Source organism: Melanotaenia boesemani, chromosome 2 (assembly GCF_017639745.1).
Source record: "Melanotaenia boesemani isolate fMelBoe1 chromosome 2, fMelBoe1.pri, whole genome shotgun sequence".
Taxonomy (NCBI): domain Eukaryota; kingdom Metazoa; phylum Chordata; class Actinopteri; order Atheriniformes; family Melanotaeniidae; genus Melanotaenia; species Melanotaenia boesemani.
The window spans coordinates 36,933,911-36,948,146 of record NC_055683.1 but is presented as its reverse complement, the minus strand read 5'-3'; the positions used below and the strand labels follow the sequence as shown (position 1 = coordinate 36,948,146).

Genomic DNA, 14,236 nt, shown 5'->3' with positions numbered 1-14,236 from the left:
CCTTCTCAATTCGTCTAGGGGTATGACTGTGCTCCACAGTCATATGGAGTCCCGCAGGAATCCATTTTGGGCCCAATTCAGTTTTCCTTCTATCTGCTCCCCTGGGCTCAATTCTCAGGAGACATGGCATCGCCTTTCATTGTTATGCAGATGACTCCCACATCTATCTTCCACTTAAAAGAAGGTTGGGCTTTCTGTGAACTCTCTGCAAACATGTTTGATGGACATTAAATCTTTGATGGCACTAAACTTTTTTTTCATTTTGATGATTCCAAAACTGAGGTGATGGTGTTTGGACCCAGATCCTCCTGTAGATCTAGATAATTTGAAATCATTTTGCAAGCCAGCGATTGTAAACCTAAGTTTTAAAATGGGTTCTGAACTAAAGCTTGAAAGCCAGATTCCTTCAGTTGTTAGATCCAGTTTCTTTCACCTGAGGCAGCTGCGGCCAAAATTAAGCACCTTCTGGCATGACAGCAATTTGAAACAGTAATCCACACCGTTGTAACCACTCTTCTGGATTACTGCAATGCACTTTATTTTGGGGGAAATCAGTCCTTTATTTCTCGACTGCAGCCTGTACAAAATGCAGCTGGACATCTTTAACTGGCACACACAAGTATGAGCACATCACCCCGGTTTTATCTTCATTTCACTGGCTACCCGTGTACTTCAGGATCCACTTCACATTGCTTTTATGTGGTTTTAAGTGTTTGAATGGTGTTGCTCTGTTGTACTTCTTTGAGCTCCTCTGTCCCCATACACCTTCTCAGGCTCTCAGATCAGCTGACCAACTCCGCCTGAGTATGCCCAGGACTAGCCGGAAGCTCAGAGGGGACTGGGCCTTTGAATGAGATGCCTTTATCTACAGAAAGGCCTCTGCTATATCTGTTTTCAAATCTCTTCTTAAAACCCATCTATTTATTTTGGCCTTCAGCACAGATTGATAGGTTGACATTTTGATCTGATTTTAGTTTGATCTGATTTCACTTTGATCTGATTTTAGCTTCTGTTTCTTCTCCCAGATGGTAGCAAGGAGAAGATGTGGTGGGAGGGGAGAATTATTAAAGAGAGATTTATTAAAATTAATCACGTATTAATCACCAGCGCTGTTAAATGTCAGGTGATCAGTGTGCAGAAGCTTCAAATGTCATATTTTAAAACCATCTTTCATGGGAGCCTTTACAGAACCTGCAGGAGGAAACCTGCTTAACAAAGGCGGCTGATATCTGCTATCGTGGTTATGGCTTTGGTTTGCAATAGTTTTGTGACATATCTGGGATATCGTGTATGTTTGTTTTAGAAATAAAATAACTGAATGGATATTCTACTGGAGAGGTGATTCCTGGAGTTGTACCATAGAGAGATTCATCTTCTGGTCTCCTCTACTTTGTGTTTCCCTCTCTAACCAGCATGGCGTGGGGTTCCTTCACCTGCTGCATGGCCGCTTCTGTTACCACCCTCAACTCCTACACCAAGACGGTGATCGAGTTCAAACACAAACGGAAGCTGTTCGAGCAGGGCCTACGCGAGGAGCAGAGCTACCTGGACCAGGAAGCTTTCCACTACTTCCGGGACCATTCCCTCCAGTCCATCTCCAGCACCGTGGAGGTCTATCCCGGCCACAGCGCTGCCAGACCAGGACTTGTGGTTGGAGGTCCTGGTCTGGGACCAGGTCCTGGTCCTGGTCTCGGACGTGGGAAGATGAGAGCTACATCAGCCTCCATAGACCTGAGGGAAAACACAGACTCTCTGGGGGAAGAGCAGTGCTAAGTAGTGGAGGTGCCGTCACATTAGGTGGACTGAACGTTCTGGATGAAATCTCCAACACTGAAAGCACAGAAGTCATATTTTCTATTTAAAGAAAATAATTTACAGACTTCATCAGATGAGGAGGAGACATAAAACCTGACAAACGCAGTCCTATATGTTCTCTAAAATGTAAAAAACAGATGAGGTGATGGAGCTTGTGGGTGGAAAGTAGAATTTCTCCAGCATATTTCAAGGTGATTTTGTGTAGTATGTTAAGATTAATATATTATTGCTGCTTTGAAATACAAAAGCAAAGTTTGTATAACTCATCGGTGTCCCGTGGACAGTTTTATTATTGGATATCAATAACTGCTAAGTAGCTGAACAGAAACATATATTAAATATTAATTTCTTAAACCCAACAACTGCAAACGTGCAACTGTTGTCACATATTTGTTTTCTGTAAAAACCACAGAGGCCAATCCCTCTTAGAAAGCGCTGCTTTGATTGGTCTGCTCCTATGACCCTTGCAGATGACATACACTCACTGGATGGAAACTCAGGACATGTCCCCAAATACAGGATGAGTCATTAAAACATATTACTGTCCACTTTATCTGCTTCACCTGTTCATCTGCTTGTTAACACAAATATCTAATCAGCCAATCACATGGCAGCAACTCAACACATTTAATCATGTGATGTGGTGAAGCTGATTTGTTTACGTTCAAACTGAGCATCAGAATGACGAAGAAAGGGGATTTAATCATCTCTAGGGTTTACAGAGAATGGTCTGAAGAAAAGAAAATATCCAGTGAGCAGCAGTTGTCTGGACCAGGATGTCTGGCTGATGTCAGACGTCAGAGGAGAATGGGCAGACTGGTTGGAGATGATTGAAAGACAACAGGAAGTCAAAAAGCACCAGTAGAGACCAGGGCTGCTGAATTTGTAGGTTGTTAACAACACAAAAAACTTTGCGTTCTGCATATTAGCTTGTTGTTGCTGTATTTTGTAAAGTTGGTATAAGAAACAATTGGAAATACGCGATGATGAGACCCATATAAAATATCATTAGCCTCAAAGCACAACTGAGTCAATAAACCCCACGTGGTTCACGTGTGAATCACACGTTTTATAAATCTCAGTGATTAAATGCATCTAGTTGCAGTTATGAACTGCTTTTTTTCCTGGAAAACATTAGGCTTGTGGAAAATATGATTAACTTTACAAGTCTTCTAGCCTTATTTGCTGGTGATTAAAAACGTTAATGTAGATTATTGCTTATAGACGATGACTTTAGAGGTAAAAACAAAATAAGAAAGCACATTACTTTGTCATTTCGGACTAGTAAAAAAGTATATAAGTAATCAGAGATGTTTCACTCCATGATATGTGTATGAATCATTTAAGAGGTTTTTCGCTTTGGTTAAAATCTCTTTATCTGAGTAATGCTGAGTATTACTTTTTGTTTATGCTGGTGCTGCAAAGGTTTTAATAGCCTTTACCTGCCGAAAGTAGAACTGATTGCCTCTGACCTTTTTTCTACTCGTTTCTGTCAGAAAGACCTCACGCAGACAGATCAGAGTTAACAAGGATTTTAATGCAGGAGTTGGTCTCAAACAGGAAGCTTACGGAATAAGGCAAAGAGGATGAAAACATTGGAGTCCTGAAAACAGCCAGGTGAGTTGGAGCCAGGAAGGGGGGCGATAGATGGTCCAGTAATGCTGAAACAAGGTCCGACGAGGTGTGAGAGTGGAGCCGGAGTTTATAAAGCCTGGTGGTTAGATTGATTACAGGTGTAAATGATTAGTACTCTGGAGATTGACTGGGGTGATGATCAACAATCTTCATAATTGACGAAGCAATCCATGAAAGAAATCAGCTTCACTGATGATTCTACGGTCATGTTTCAGGCTTCTGCCAGAAATAAACTAGGTGTGTAATTCTAATGGAGCCACAAGCTACTTCTGGGATGGTTCTGAAAAGCTATATGGGATCACAAGCATTGTCTGGACCAGCCCCGGTGACGAGCCAATACACAACACTGGAATATAATCCAGGGATTTCACATGTAAACATGCAACCCTTTTTTGAAGTTCAGGATTCAACCATCAAATGTAGCCTAGTCTGTCCGAGTCTTGTGTGTTTGGGCTTGACAGAAACTAAATATGGGTTAGAGCAGTTGTTCCCTGGACTCCCCAGGCAGCCTCCCAAAGAGCACAGGGGGTCCCCATGGCTTTGACTTTTCAGAGCTAGTGTGATATAAGTTAAAGACATGTCTGAGACATACCACAGTGCAGATGATTTATCTTTATATTAAAAGAAAAACAGAGTAAGGTTAAATGTTGATAATTACCTTAAAGAAAAGGAAATGATTCAGTCAGAATGCATCATTTATGATGAGAAGCAGCTAATAAAAGCATAAAGCCAAGCATGGTTTAAACACAGGGCGAGCAAGGGGTCCACGGCTTTTTGGTAGTTGCGTGAAGGGGGTCCTTAGGGAAAATAATTTGGGAACCACTGGGTTAGAGCATTACATTTTTTGGTGATACTACCAACTTCTAACCCTCTATTCCTTCATGTTGCTCTCAGGCAACACGCACATGTTTGGCCTGGAACATAAAAAAGCATCCTATTAAATGATCCAATACTTTAAAAAAGAGGCAAGACCATAGGGAACCACTAACAATGCTTTAATGTGCCAATTGGCTTACGCAAACTACTGAAAATAAGTTTTGGCTAACTTTTTTTAAAGGAAACAGCTTTGCAAATTTGCTCCACAAAAGGGTCTAAAACATGATTTCCTGCCATTTTCTGTCTGAGAAAAAATTATATTCACATTACAAGGGGAATAAATCTTTATTTTTGAGAGTTTAATGCAAGTTATTTGCTAATTATAAAATGAAAACTTGTTAAAGTACAACTGTTTCCCTGGGGTAATCACATACTATTATGGATAATTGCATAATTGCCTTAGGACATGTTGCTGTCCTTGGGGACCACTGCCCTGCGTGTTTTAGTTCTTTTCAACTCAAGCTCACCTGATGCAAATGAATTTGACTGCTAATCAAGCAGTCATTTAAGTCAGGTGTGTTAAAGTACATACACCTCTAAAACATGCAGGACAGGGGGTCCCCGAGGACCAAGATTGAGAAACACTGAACCAGGGTGGAATCAACATGGCTGCATTAATGGTGGTATGGTGCATTTAGGTACACAAAGTGTTTAAAAGCAGATTATTCAACATCATAAATTTGATGTTGGTGCAGTAATGTCAAGTTCAGGATATTACTATGTTCCCCATTGACCAGGTAATAGTAACTCTAGAAGTCTGCTATTCTGAACTACAATTCTGTCTTATTTATTCATACTTTCCACACTTTTTCTTCCATTTACAAAATAAATTCAGCCACATTCTCTCATTTAAGAAGGAAGAGGGTAGAAAAAACTGTTTTATGGAGCAGCAACATCACAAATGAAGGCAACACATGTCAGGAAAGATCGTTAAAATTAAGCAATGATGATCAAACTCTGGAATTTGATCCCAGTTTCTGGCTTGGTGAATGGTTGTGATCTTAGTTTTGATATGTAGTTCATGTAAAGTTAGAAAAATTTGACTCTTCTAGACATTCACCATAATCTGTTTTCCACAATGGTCCAACGTTGCCTCCAGACAAAATGAGAAATAAACCCTTTAAAGATGCATCACGTAACTTTTGGACTTTATCTAAAATAAAGTGTACCTTATTGTAAAGTGTTGCCATTTTATGAAATAGTCATGGAACAACCCTTGAATTACATTTAAGATGTCAGAAGCAACACATCTGGAGGTTGGGGGGGCCGGAAGAAGAAGGAGCTACTCCGGTTTCGATCAGTGATGTTTTATACTTTAAACTTTTTCCTGAAATCTTATTTTGGGACACAGCAGCCATTTCTATGTATTTTTACTCCATGTTTTGCTGCCATTTTACACCATGCTGACTGAAAATGATCAATATTAGTTTGTAGTTTAACCTCAGTGTGTGGATGGACTGTTTATACAGTGCTAGTGACAGACGAGAGCAGTGACAGTAAAAAACAGCTGTTATGTTTGTGCCCTAAAACAAAATAAGGAACCTAAAACTCACAAGTGGACACAGTAGCTATAAAGAAATAATCTTACCATAACAAACAACAACAAATTTGAAATAATCACAACTAACAGTTGTGTCCATAAAATTTAAAAAAGTGGCACCTATATACAAGATATATCCATCCTCTTGGATGCTGACAGTGTGAGGACAGTGTGTGTATTATGTAATGTGCTGTGATTGAACAGCAGGGATTAAATTGGCTGAGAATCACTGTGGTAACGGGGAGTGTTTGGGGTCAACGTTAATCCAAACCAAGCTGGAAAGCCTTGTGCTGCCTGGCTGTAAACTGGTGGTTGGTGATGGATAATGACTCCTCTGTACACTGATGTAAACATGCTGGTGACAACTCATCATTCTGAATGTATTTAGTTACGTTTATTTATCTATGTACAGCACTTCCTGTTTCCAGACTGTTTCAGCTCAGGAATTCTCTAGTTCAGCTCTCTAAACACACTACACACACAACTACACTTTATTATTTAAGATAAACAACTCTATTAATTTTTAAAAGAACAATTTTTGTATTGTTTTTGTTTTGTACTATTTCAGAGTGACAATTAACAAAAAAAAGAGACACTCAATAAGATCCTTTTGGGGGTTCAGTGAATACAACGAATGATGCATTCACTGACCGCTGGGAATGAATATTTTTAGAAGTTTAACTTGAAAAAAAAAACAAAGAAAATTATTTGGGTGAAATATATAAATGCTGAAGGTTTTATTATTATTATTATGATTATTAAAGCTGCTTACCATGTACACAGAGAACATTCCATGTATGGTTCTTGATCTGGTAAGTAAGTCTATAATGTCAGAGCATTTACACTAATTTCTTTTTTCTTTTCATGAAATTAAAATGACTGACAAGTTTTATTTTCAGCAGCAAATAAAAAAATACAGTTAAATTATTTCCCCACTTTGCAAAAAAGAAATTAAATAATTGTGAAATTCCAAATTTCAACTTATGAGTAAATTTGAATGCAACACAAGAGCTGCATAGATCCACCAAGCCACCATTGAGTGAATTCATACTCTTGTTGCCGGTGTTGATGTTTTTCTAAATTTGTCTTCCTATCAGTGCTCCTTATGATTCTCTGCTTTGTTTTCTTACAGAAGCCATAGGATATTTTCTTTATTATTATTTTGCAGATTTAGCAGCTGATTGGCTGTTTTTTCTGCTTTGGTTGTGCAGTAGTTGCCATTTTTTTTTACTTTTTGTGTCTTTGGTCCCTTCTCTCTTCTCCTCACGCTCCAAATTCCTATTTTCCCCTGTTAGGTCCAGCATTAAAGATGCATTACGTAACTTTCCAATCTTAAAACTCCTTGTTCCGGACTCGTTTAGTTGCACAGTGACATCTGTTTTGTGTATTTTGGGAGCTATCGCTGCCCAGCAGAATCCCAAGGCTGAGGAACCAAACTACCCAGCCTTTTCTTCGCCGTGTGACGTTGCAGCTGAGATCCCGCTTTATGTAGCCCCTCACATGCTAACAAGCAGATATTGACACACCAGCCATTTTGAACATGCACCCTAGATGATTCATCAAAGAAATGCAAGAAGACTGTTGGAATGAGGAGAGGAAAAGAAAGAGAGAAAGGGACAGAGCAAGAGATAAGACAAGAGTCAAGATAAGACTGCTTACAATGCAGGTAGGATGTAAGATAGATGCCGAATTAGCCGTTAATAGGGGGGGGTGTCAATGAGAAAAGTTCTGTAGTGTGTCTTTAACATGCAACTCAGCAATAACTCAAATGAAGAGCTCCATTTCCTAAGTAAGTCTGCTCAACACAACACAATAGCTAGATAATCATTGTAGCAAATCTTTCTTTTGCATCTGTAAATAGCACACATTCAGTGCATTTGATGCTATTAAAAATAAGATTATATAGTTTGCAGTAACATACTGTTTTCAGTTGCATAACAAAAGGAACTATGACTTCGGCAATATTTGCAAAAACAAACATTACGAGTAAACGCCAACCTTAGTTTGTCAGTCAGCAAGCGACTGAGCCAGTCTGATACTGTGTTCCCTATATGTTATTCTGACTAATTTCAGACAAATTATTTATTTATAGGAGCAAATAAGAGTAATGTGAGGGCCATATTAATCATAGTAATATGTAAATTGGACCATGAATCATGGAAACCAAATCCTGCTTTTCCCTGAACATTTTAAAGATCTTTGAAAATGAAATTGAAGCAAACTCCTTAGTGACCTGCTCTTCTGCCCTTCCCCTCCCAAATCCCTCTACTGTGTCAACTTGACTCCCTTTGATCTGTAATATCTGCAAAGAGAGACATGATGAATCGACTCCATGAGCCATAACCTAGCCTAAAAGCCTAAAAGATATGAAGAAAGAGAAGATTAGCTGTGCAATTACTGTGCACGACCTGATGTAGTAAAGCATGCAGAGAATGTTTAACCTTCTCCACCATCTTGTGCAGAGCTACATGAAGACACCCAGTGATAAAGGAGCTACAGCAACTGGTAAAGGTAGTGTTTGCTATTAATGTCAAAAAAGTTTTCAAAAGTTACCTGTACACATTCTACAATCTAAATTCTTTGCATCCACATCTTCATGTGCCACAAAATCCTATTTCTAAAATAAGCCATAAAATGTGATTTATACTGTAGAGCAGTGATTTTCAAACATTTTGAGCCACGACCCCGAAGATAAGATGCATTGGTGTTTGCGACCCCCACCCCTACGCAATAACTTAGTGATTAATTGTGTAATGTATCAAATGGGTCAACTTGCTGCCATCCTCTAAATATAAAGCTAGAAAACTGTCAGAATCGTCATAAATAAGGAGGGTAAAGTGGTTTTTGGTGGTTCACCCTGACAAGGCACCTATAGACGTGGACAAAATTGTTGGTACCCTTCGGTTAATGAAAATAATAAATCACAATGGTGACAGAAATAACTTGAATCTGACAAAATTAATAAATAAACACACCATGTAACCAAACAGCACGGTGACTACCTGTAGCCTATATATAGGCCCACTGACTGATTACAAGACTGTAGACACCTGTGATGCTAATTAGAGGACACACCTTGGACTAACACGTGCCTTTGGTCACATTATTTTCAGTCTTTTCTAGGGGTACCATCATTTTTGTCCAGGCCTGTTTCGTGAGTTTTTTTTTTTAATAATTCTGTTGAAGCATGGTTGAAAAGCAATGTCTGATTTTCATTGGTTAAATTTCATAGAATTTTTATTTATTATTACTTTTGTCAGATTCAAGTTATTTCTGTGACCATTGTAAGTTTTTCTTTCATTACCTGAAGTGTACCAACAATTTTGTCCATGTCTGTACATGCCCAAAATCAGCTCCTTCCGCAAAGATAATGTCAAATTCAGATTTTAATTTTGGTATGTGTGCTAACTTTGTTGGTTGTGTTGAAAAAAAAAGAAAAAAAATTAATGTGCTAAATTGAATGATTTATCTCTTCAGCCCTGGTAAAAATAAATAAATGTATTTAGTAAATGTAGACTTTTTTTTTTTTTTTCAAAATTATCTGGTAACTCCCTGAAATAATCTTGTGTCCCCCATGGGGGTCCCAACCCCCAGTTTGAAAACCACTGGTGTAGAAGACTTAATAGTTGATAGGGCAGCTACGTAGCTTCTAATGCCATTTGGCCATGACCTGGATGCAGCAGTGTCTTGTGATCATGTGGCATGACGCTCACAGAGCTGGCTGGCTTGTCCAGGTGAGCCCAGACGCAGTTTAGCAGGTAGAGGACAACGTCCTCAGCTCCAAGCTGGGGCTAGTAGGCCAACTAAAGTGGATCCATGACTGGATCATGTGTCTCACAAGGGTCTTCATGATGTGACATCAGGGCCAGGGGTCTGTAGTTTTTAGGGTCTCTGGATCGTGATGTCTTTGGCACGAGGCATGACGCCCTCCACATCATGGGGACCCTCTGCTGTGATCTGTGATTCTTAAAGAGTCAGAAGCTAAAATGGAACTTTTCAATCGAACAGTGAGAAGAGTATAGTTCGTGCAACATACATTACATGAAAAAAAAAAGTATTTTTTGAATATTAAACCATGGAAACGCTCTTATAGACACCCAAAGAAAAAATTGTGAAACTGTGAAGGAACTTGAGATGGACTCTCTAATTTGTTTCATGACCACTTCTCATACCTTTGAAAGGCTGCTACAGGGAATATGTTTACTTTTCTCTTAGCTCTAATCTGAACTCCACAGATTTCTGAGAAAAATTAACTGTTTTCAGCAGCTAAATTGTTTTCCTTTCATAGCCTAAATTTCACCCAGATTCTACAAGAAAAATCTACTGAAGGAAGCAAGGATTTAGTGATTTACATACAGACATTTTGAGACATTTTTGAAGTAATAAAATTAATCTGTACAGCTTTAGATGTAATGAACATTTGCATGTAAAGATAAAAACTTTCATTTCACTTCAAGGCACCTCCACAAGTGATGTATGAGGCTGCATATGAAGCGTCTAAATGATGACATAAACCTCTTGGTTGGTACAGAATGAGGTACAACACATTCCCAGTCCTTGGAGAATACATTAGATGCATATTTGTGTGCTGTTTCTGGGCCTAATGGAGCTTGATAACAGTAATGCTTCATCTCAAGGTGGGCCGGCATTTTTCAGTCAGTACAAACAAGCTGACTATATGACCTTCCCTTTTAATGACTGCACAGTTTGAATAGGAACTGTAATGCGCTGAGGTGGGATATACATCAACAGATGCTGCTTCCAGTCTACCTGGCATTACTAACAAATAAATTGGTGACAGAAGGTCTTCAGCAGAGGGAAGAGGATGATTTTTGTCTTTTCAATCAGAAGGGGGTGTTTATAATAAAACAATTTATTTCCAATGAGACATCCCCCCCATTTGATGTCCTTTTTTCCTCATGAACTAAGCCTCCTAAGCTTGGACTCATCTTTTCTCTGGGGCCCCTACAGAATGATCCGTGCATGGTTGTTCTCATTTGCAGTGACAGTTTGAATGTTGTGTTTTCCATGTGAGACTTCTCGGTTTTAAAGTTCAGATCAGGTCATGCAGACTTCCCTTCCTGTGACCAAAGACACCAACATCTCTTCTTTGTACTTTGTGATTAACAGTGTCCTCCAGGGGATTTTTACAATAAAGGAAAATGTGGTGTTTTTCACTTATCCAGGCATTAAAGTTCAAGACTAAATATAAGCAGACAGGGTTTTATTTTTGTTTTACATGATTTATATGGATACACATTTAACCATTACAACCCCGACTCCAAACAAACTGGGGTGATGTGTAAAACAGTAAATAGAAGCAGAATGTAATCATTTATAAACATCATCAATCCATTTTTTTAAAGTAGAAGATAAATAACACATCAGTTGTCAGAACTGAGACATTTCACCACTTCATAGAAAATATGAGCTGATAGTGAATCTGATGGCAGCAACGAGTCTATAAAAAGTAGTTCCAGGGTGATGTTCAGCACGGTGCAAAAAGTAGTTCCAGGGTGATGTTCAGCATGGTGTAAAAAGTAGTTCCAGGGTGATGTTCAGCATAGTGTAGCATCTCCTCTTCTTCTAACAACTGTCTAGAAAAACATCAGGGAAGTGAGGAGACCAGTTGATGGAGCTTCAGGAGAAGAATGTTGTCCCATTCTGGTCTGATGCAGGATTCTAGCTGCTCTACAGTCCTGGACCTTGGTTGCTGGATTTCTGCTTCCATGATGCTTCAGATGTTTTGTATTGGTGAAAGGTCTAGACTGAAATCTGCAAGGCCTTCCCTGAAAGAGACGTTGTCTGGGTGGAGCAGATGTTGCTCTAAAACCTCTGTGTATTTTTCAGCATTGATGGAGCGTCACAGATGTGGAAGCTGCCCACACTGTAGGCACTAATGCAGCCCCATCCCATCAGAGATGCAGCTTTTCACCTGTCCACTGATAACAAGCTTATGAAAGGTTATCTTCTCATACACACACACACATATGTCTATATCTACATTGTTAATTGTGTATCTACATATTGGTAAATACAGGGGTGAAGGAGCTGAACCAGGATGAGATGTTAGAGATGAAAGTGGATTGTAAGAGTCATGTGCAGTGGAGATAAAAGCTCTGAAATATTTTGTTCAACACCCCTCTGAGCAACTGTTTGCTCAGACACGACGTCTTTGCAGCATAAGCCTAGACCAGCTGTCAAAGCCAGAAACACGAAAATAAAAAAATCAAGATTTCTGTTATTCAGCAGTAAAAATGTTTCACTGCCTCTCTGTACGTACAGTGAAGATGCTTGATCAAACACCCCAGAGAGAACACAGCAGCTCTGAGATGCTCTGTGAATCCTAAAGGATGCTCTCAGAGTTTTTACAGGGCTGCTCTTCGTGCTTATCAAGTATAACACATCCAATGGGGTACCTAACTTTTATTAAGGAGGAGACAGTTGTATATAAACCCAGAGACCTGCACAAGAGGTCATCACAGCCCCAAGAGACAGATCAGTAAATGTGATTGGTGTTGTGTCAGCAGACATGTGTTCACATCACAGCTCTGGTTTGATATTCTGTGTGTCGATCTTAAAGATGAGCATGACTTATTCCCCAAACATTATACTGAACGTCACACAAACAACTAAAGCTGGACAATGCAGAGCACACAGGGGGTGCTTGCATGCTTAACAGGGCTATTACTTAAGGGTTGCATCAGGAAGTAGCCCTTTCATGCTCTAAGTATTGTACTATTTAACCAGAGACAAGAAAAAAGGCTCATAAAGAAAAAATAATAGAGAAAGCAACTGCTTTAGATGCGACTAAATTGTAGTAAAAAGTAAATAGAGCCTCTCAAAAGATGGTAGAGGAAGTATTTTGATGCTGCAGTTATTTTATTAACCTAAAAAAACTAAATGAATGACAGACTGAGTCTCTGCAAAGTTTTTTCAGCTGTCTGCAAACATCGGAGATAACAGAGGGAATCCCTTTGCACCATAAGATATCACAATATCTCTGGCTGTACTCTAAAATTCCTAAAATATATATATGTTTAAGAAATTTGAGTTAACCAGAAAAGTTTGAGTTTGTAGAACTTAAATTAACTCCATAAATTTGTGTATGTTGTAAATACACTAGGTTGTGGAAGAAACTTGATAAGATCAAATCTGTGTCAGTTAGAGGAAATGCTTCACATGATGAGTTCAAGTTCAGCTCACTGGGATGAGAATCAGCGCCTCTCAATCTGAGAAAAATATGTGGATCTTTAGAAATACCCCTCCTTCCCCCAGCCCATTCCACATGTTCTGATTCATTTAATTTCTTCTAAAAGCTGCCATATGCTCTGCAGCATGTGCACCTCCTCATCCGTGGCATCTCTAGAGCCGACTATGAGCAGGTCTGTTCCCGACCGTCAATCCTCCTGAGGCGCTCTGTGAAATGTCAGGCAGACATCAGGGATATCACTTCCCACTGACCATAATACTCCCTCAGAGCTCGGCCTCTCATACGAGCAGTGACAAAGTGCAGCAAACAGAGCGAGCAACAGCTGGTGGACAGAAATTACGATGATCTGTTTCCACCGCTGCAGAAACTGCTGGGCCGAGACGACGGACAGCATCACATCAGAGCTGCTGGAGGGGATGAAGCATTTAGCTGCAGACAGTCAGAGAAAAGCTTCATTAAAGCTTTTTCCTCATGATCACACACACTCTGCAATATGACACAAACACAAGACCACGAATGAGCTTTTACTGACATCTTATGGAAAGTTTCATCACTACGCTGATTGATTTGAAAAGTGTCGGTGTTGTGGAATTTTTAGTTATCAAAGATCACACACTAAGTGAGAATCGAACAAAGTATTATTTATTAAGAGCTGATCAGCAATGAGAGTCCCACAGTCAAAGAAGTTTGTCTGCGTGAGTCTGGGGAGATACAAGTGAGCTTAGTTAATATACCAGGCATGAGCTGATAACATCACAGTAGGAGGTCATTGTTTTAAATTCCTCACATAGCTGTTAACAAATGTTACGGAGTGAAGGGTGCAAAGGAGGAAGCTCACTAAACTCTCAACATCTGTTGAGGGGATGAGAGAGGGGGGAAGGTGTGAGAAGGAGTTCTTATCTAAATACACAGACATACAAAGTGTAACCTACAAACTATAAGGGTATATGAATAAATTTTCCATTACAATCCACCCCTTTGATTAAAATGCAACATATTAATCACACATAAAGAGGTTAAATTTTCCAAAGAGATTGATAGATCTTCCACAGTCCATGCTAGTTCCCCAACCCCCCACCAGGGCAAAGCCATCATAAATCCTTTCATCTGTGGAGAGAAGATACCGCGTTTAACACGATGGGGGTGATGAAAGGGTT

The 14,236-nt window shown here is 39.5% G+C and overlaps 1 protein-coding gene across 1 annotated transcript in view; it reads left to right on the top strand.

The window, feature by feature from the left end:
* gsg1l (gsg1-like) overlaps positions 1-2,368 on the top strand; it is a 33,439-nt gene extending 31,071 nt beyond the window's left edge. The window contains exon 5 of the mRNA XM_041976511.1: positions 1,413-2,368. Coding sequence (XP_041832445.1) covers positions 1,413-1,773 — 361 coding nt within the window. The 3' untranslated portion in view covers positions 1,774-2,368. The remainder of the gene's footprint in view (positions 1-1,412) is intronic.
* Positions 2,369-14,236: the final 11,868 nt, after the last annotated feature.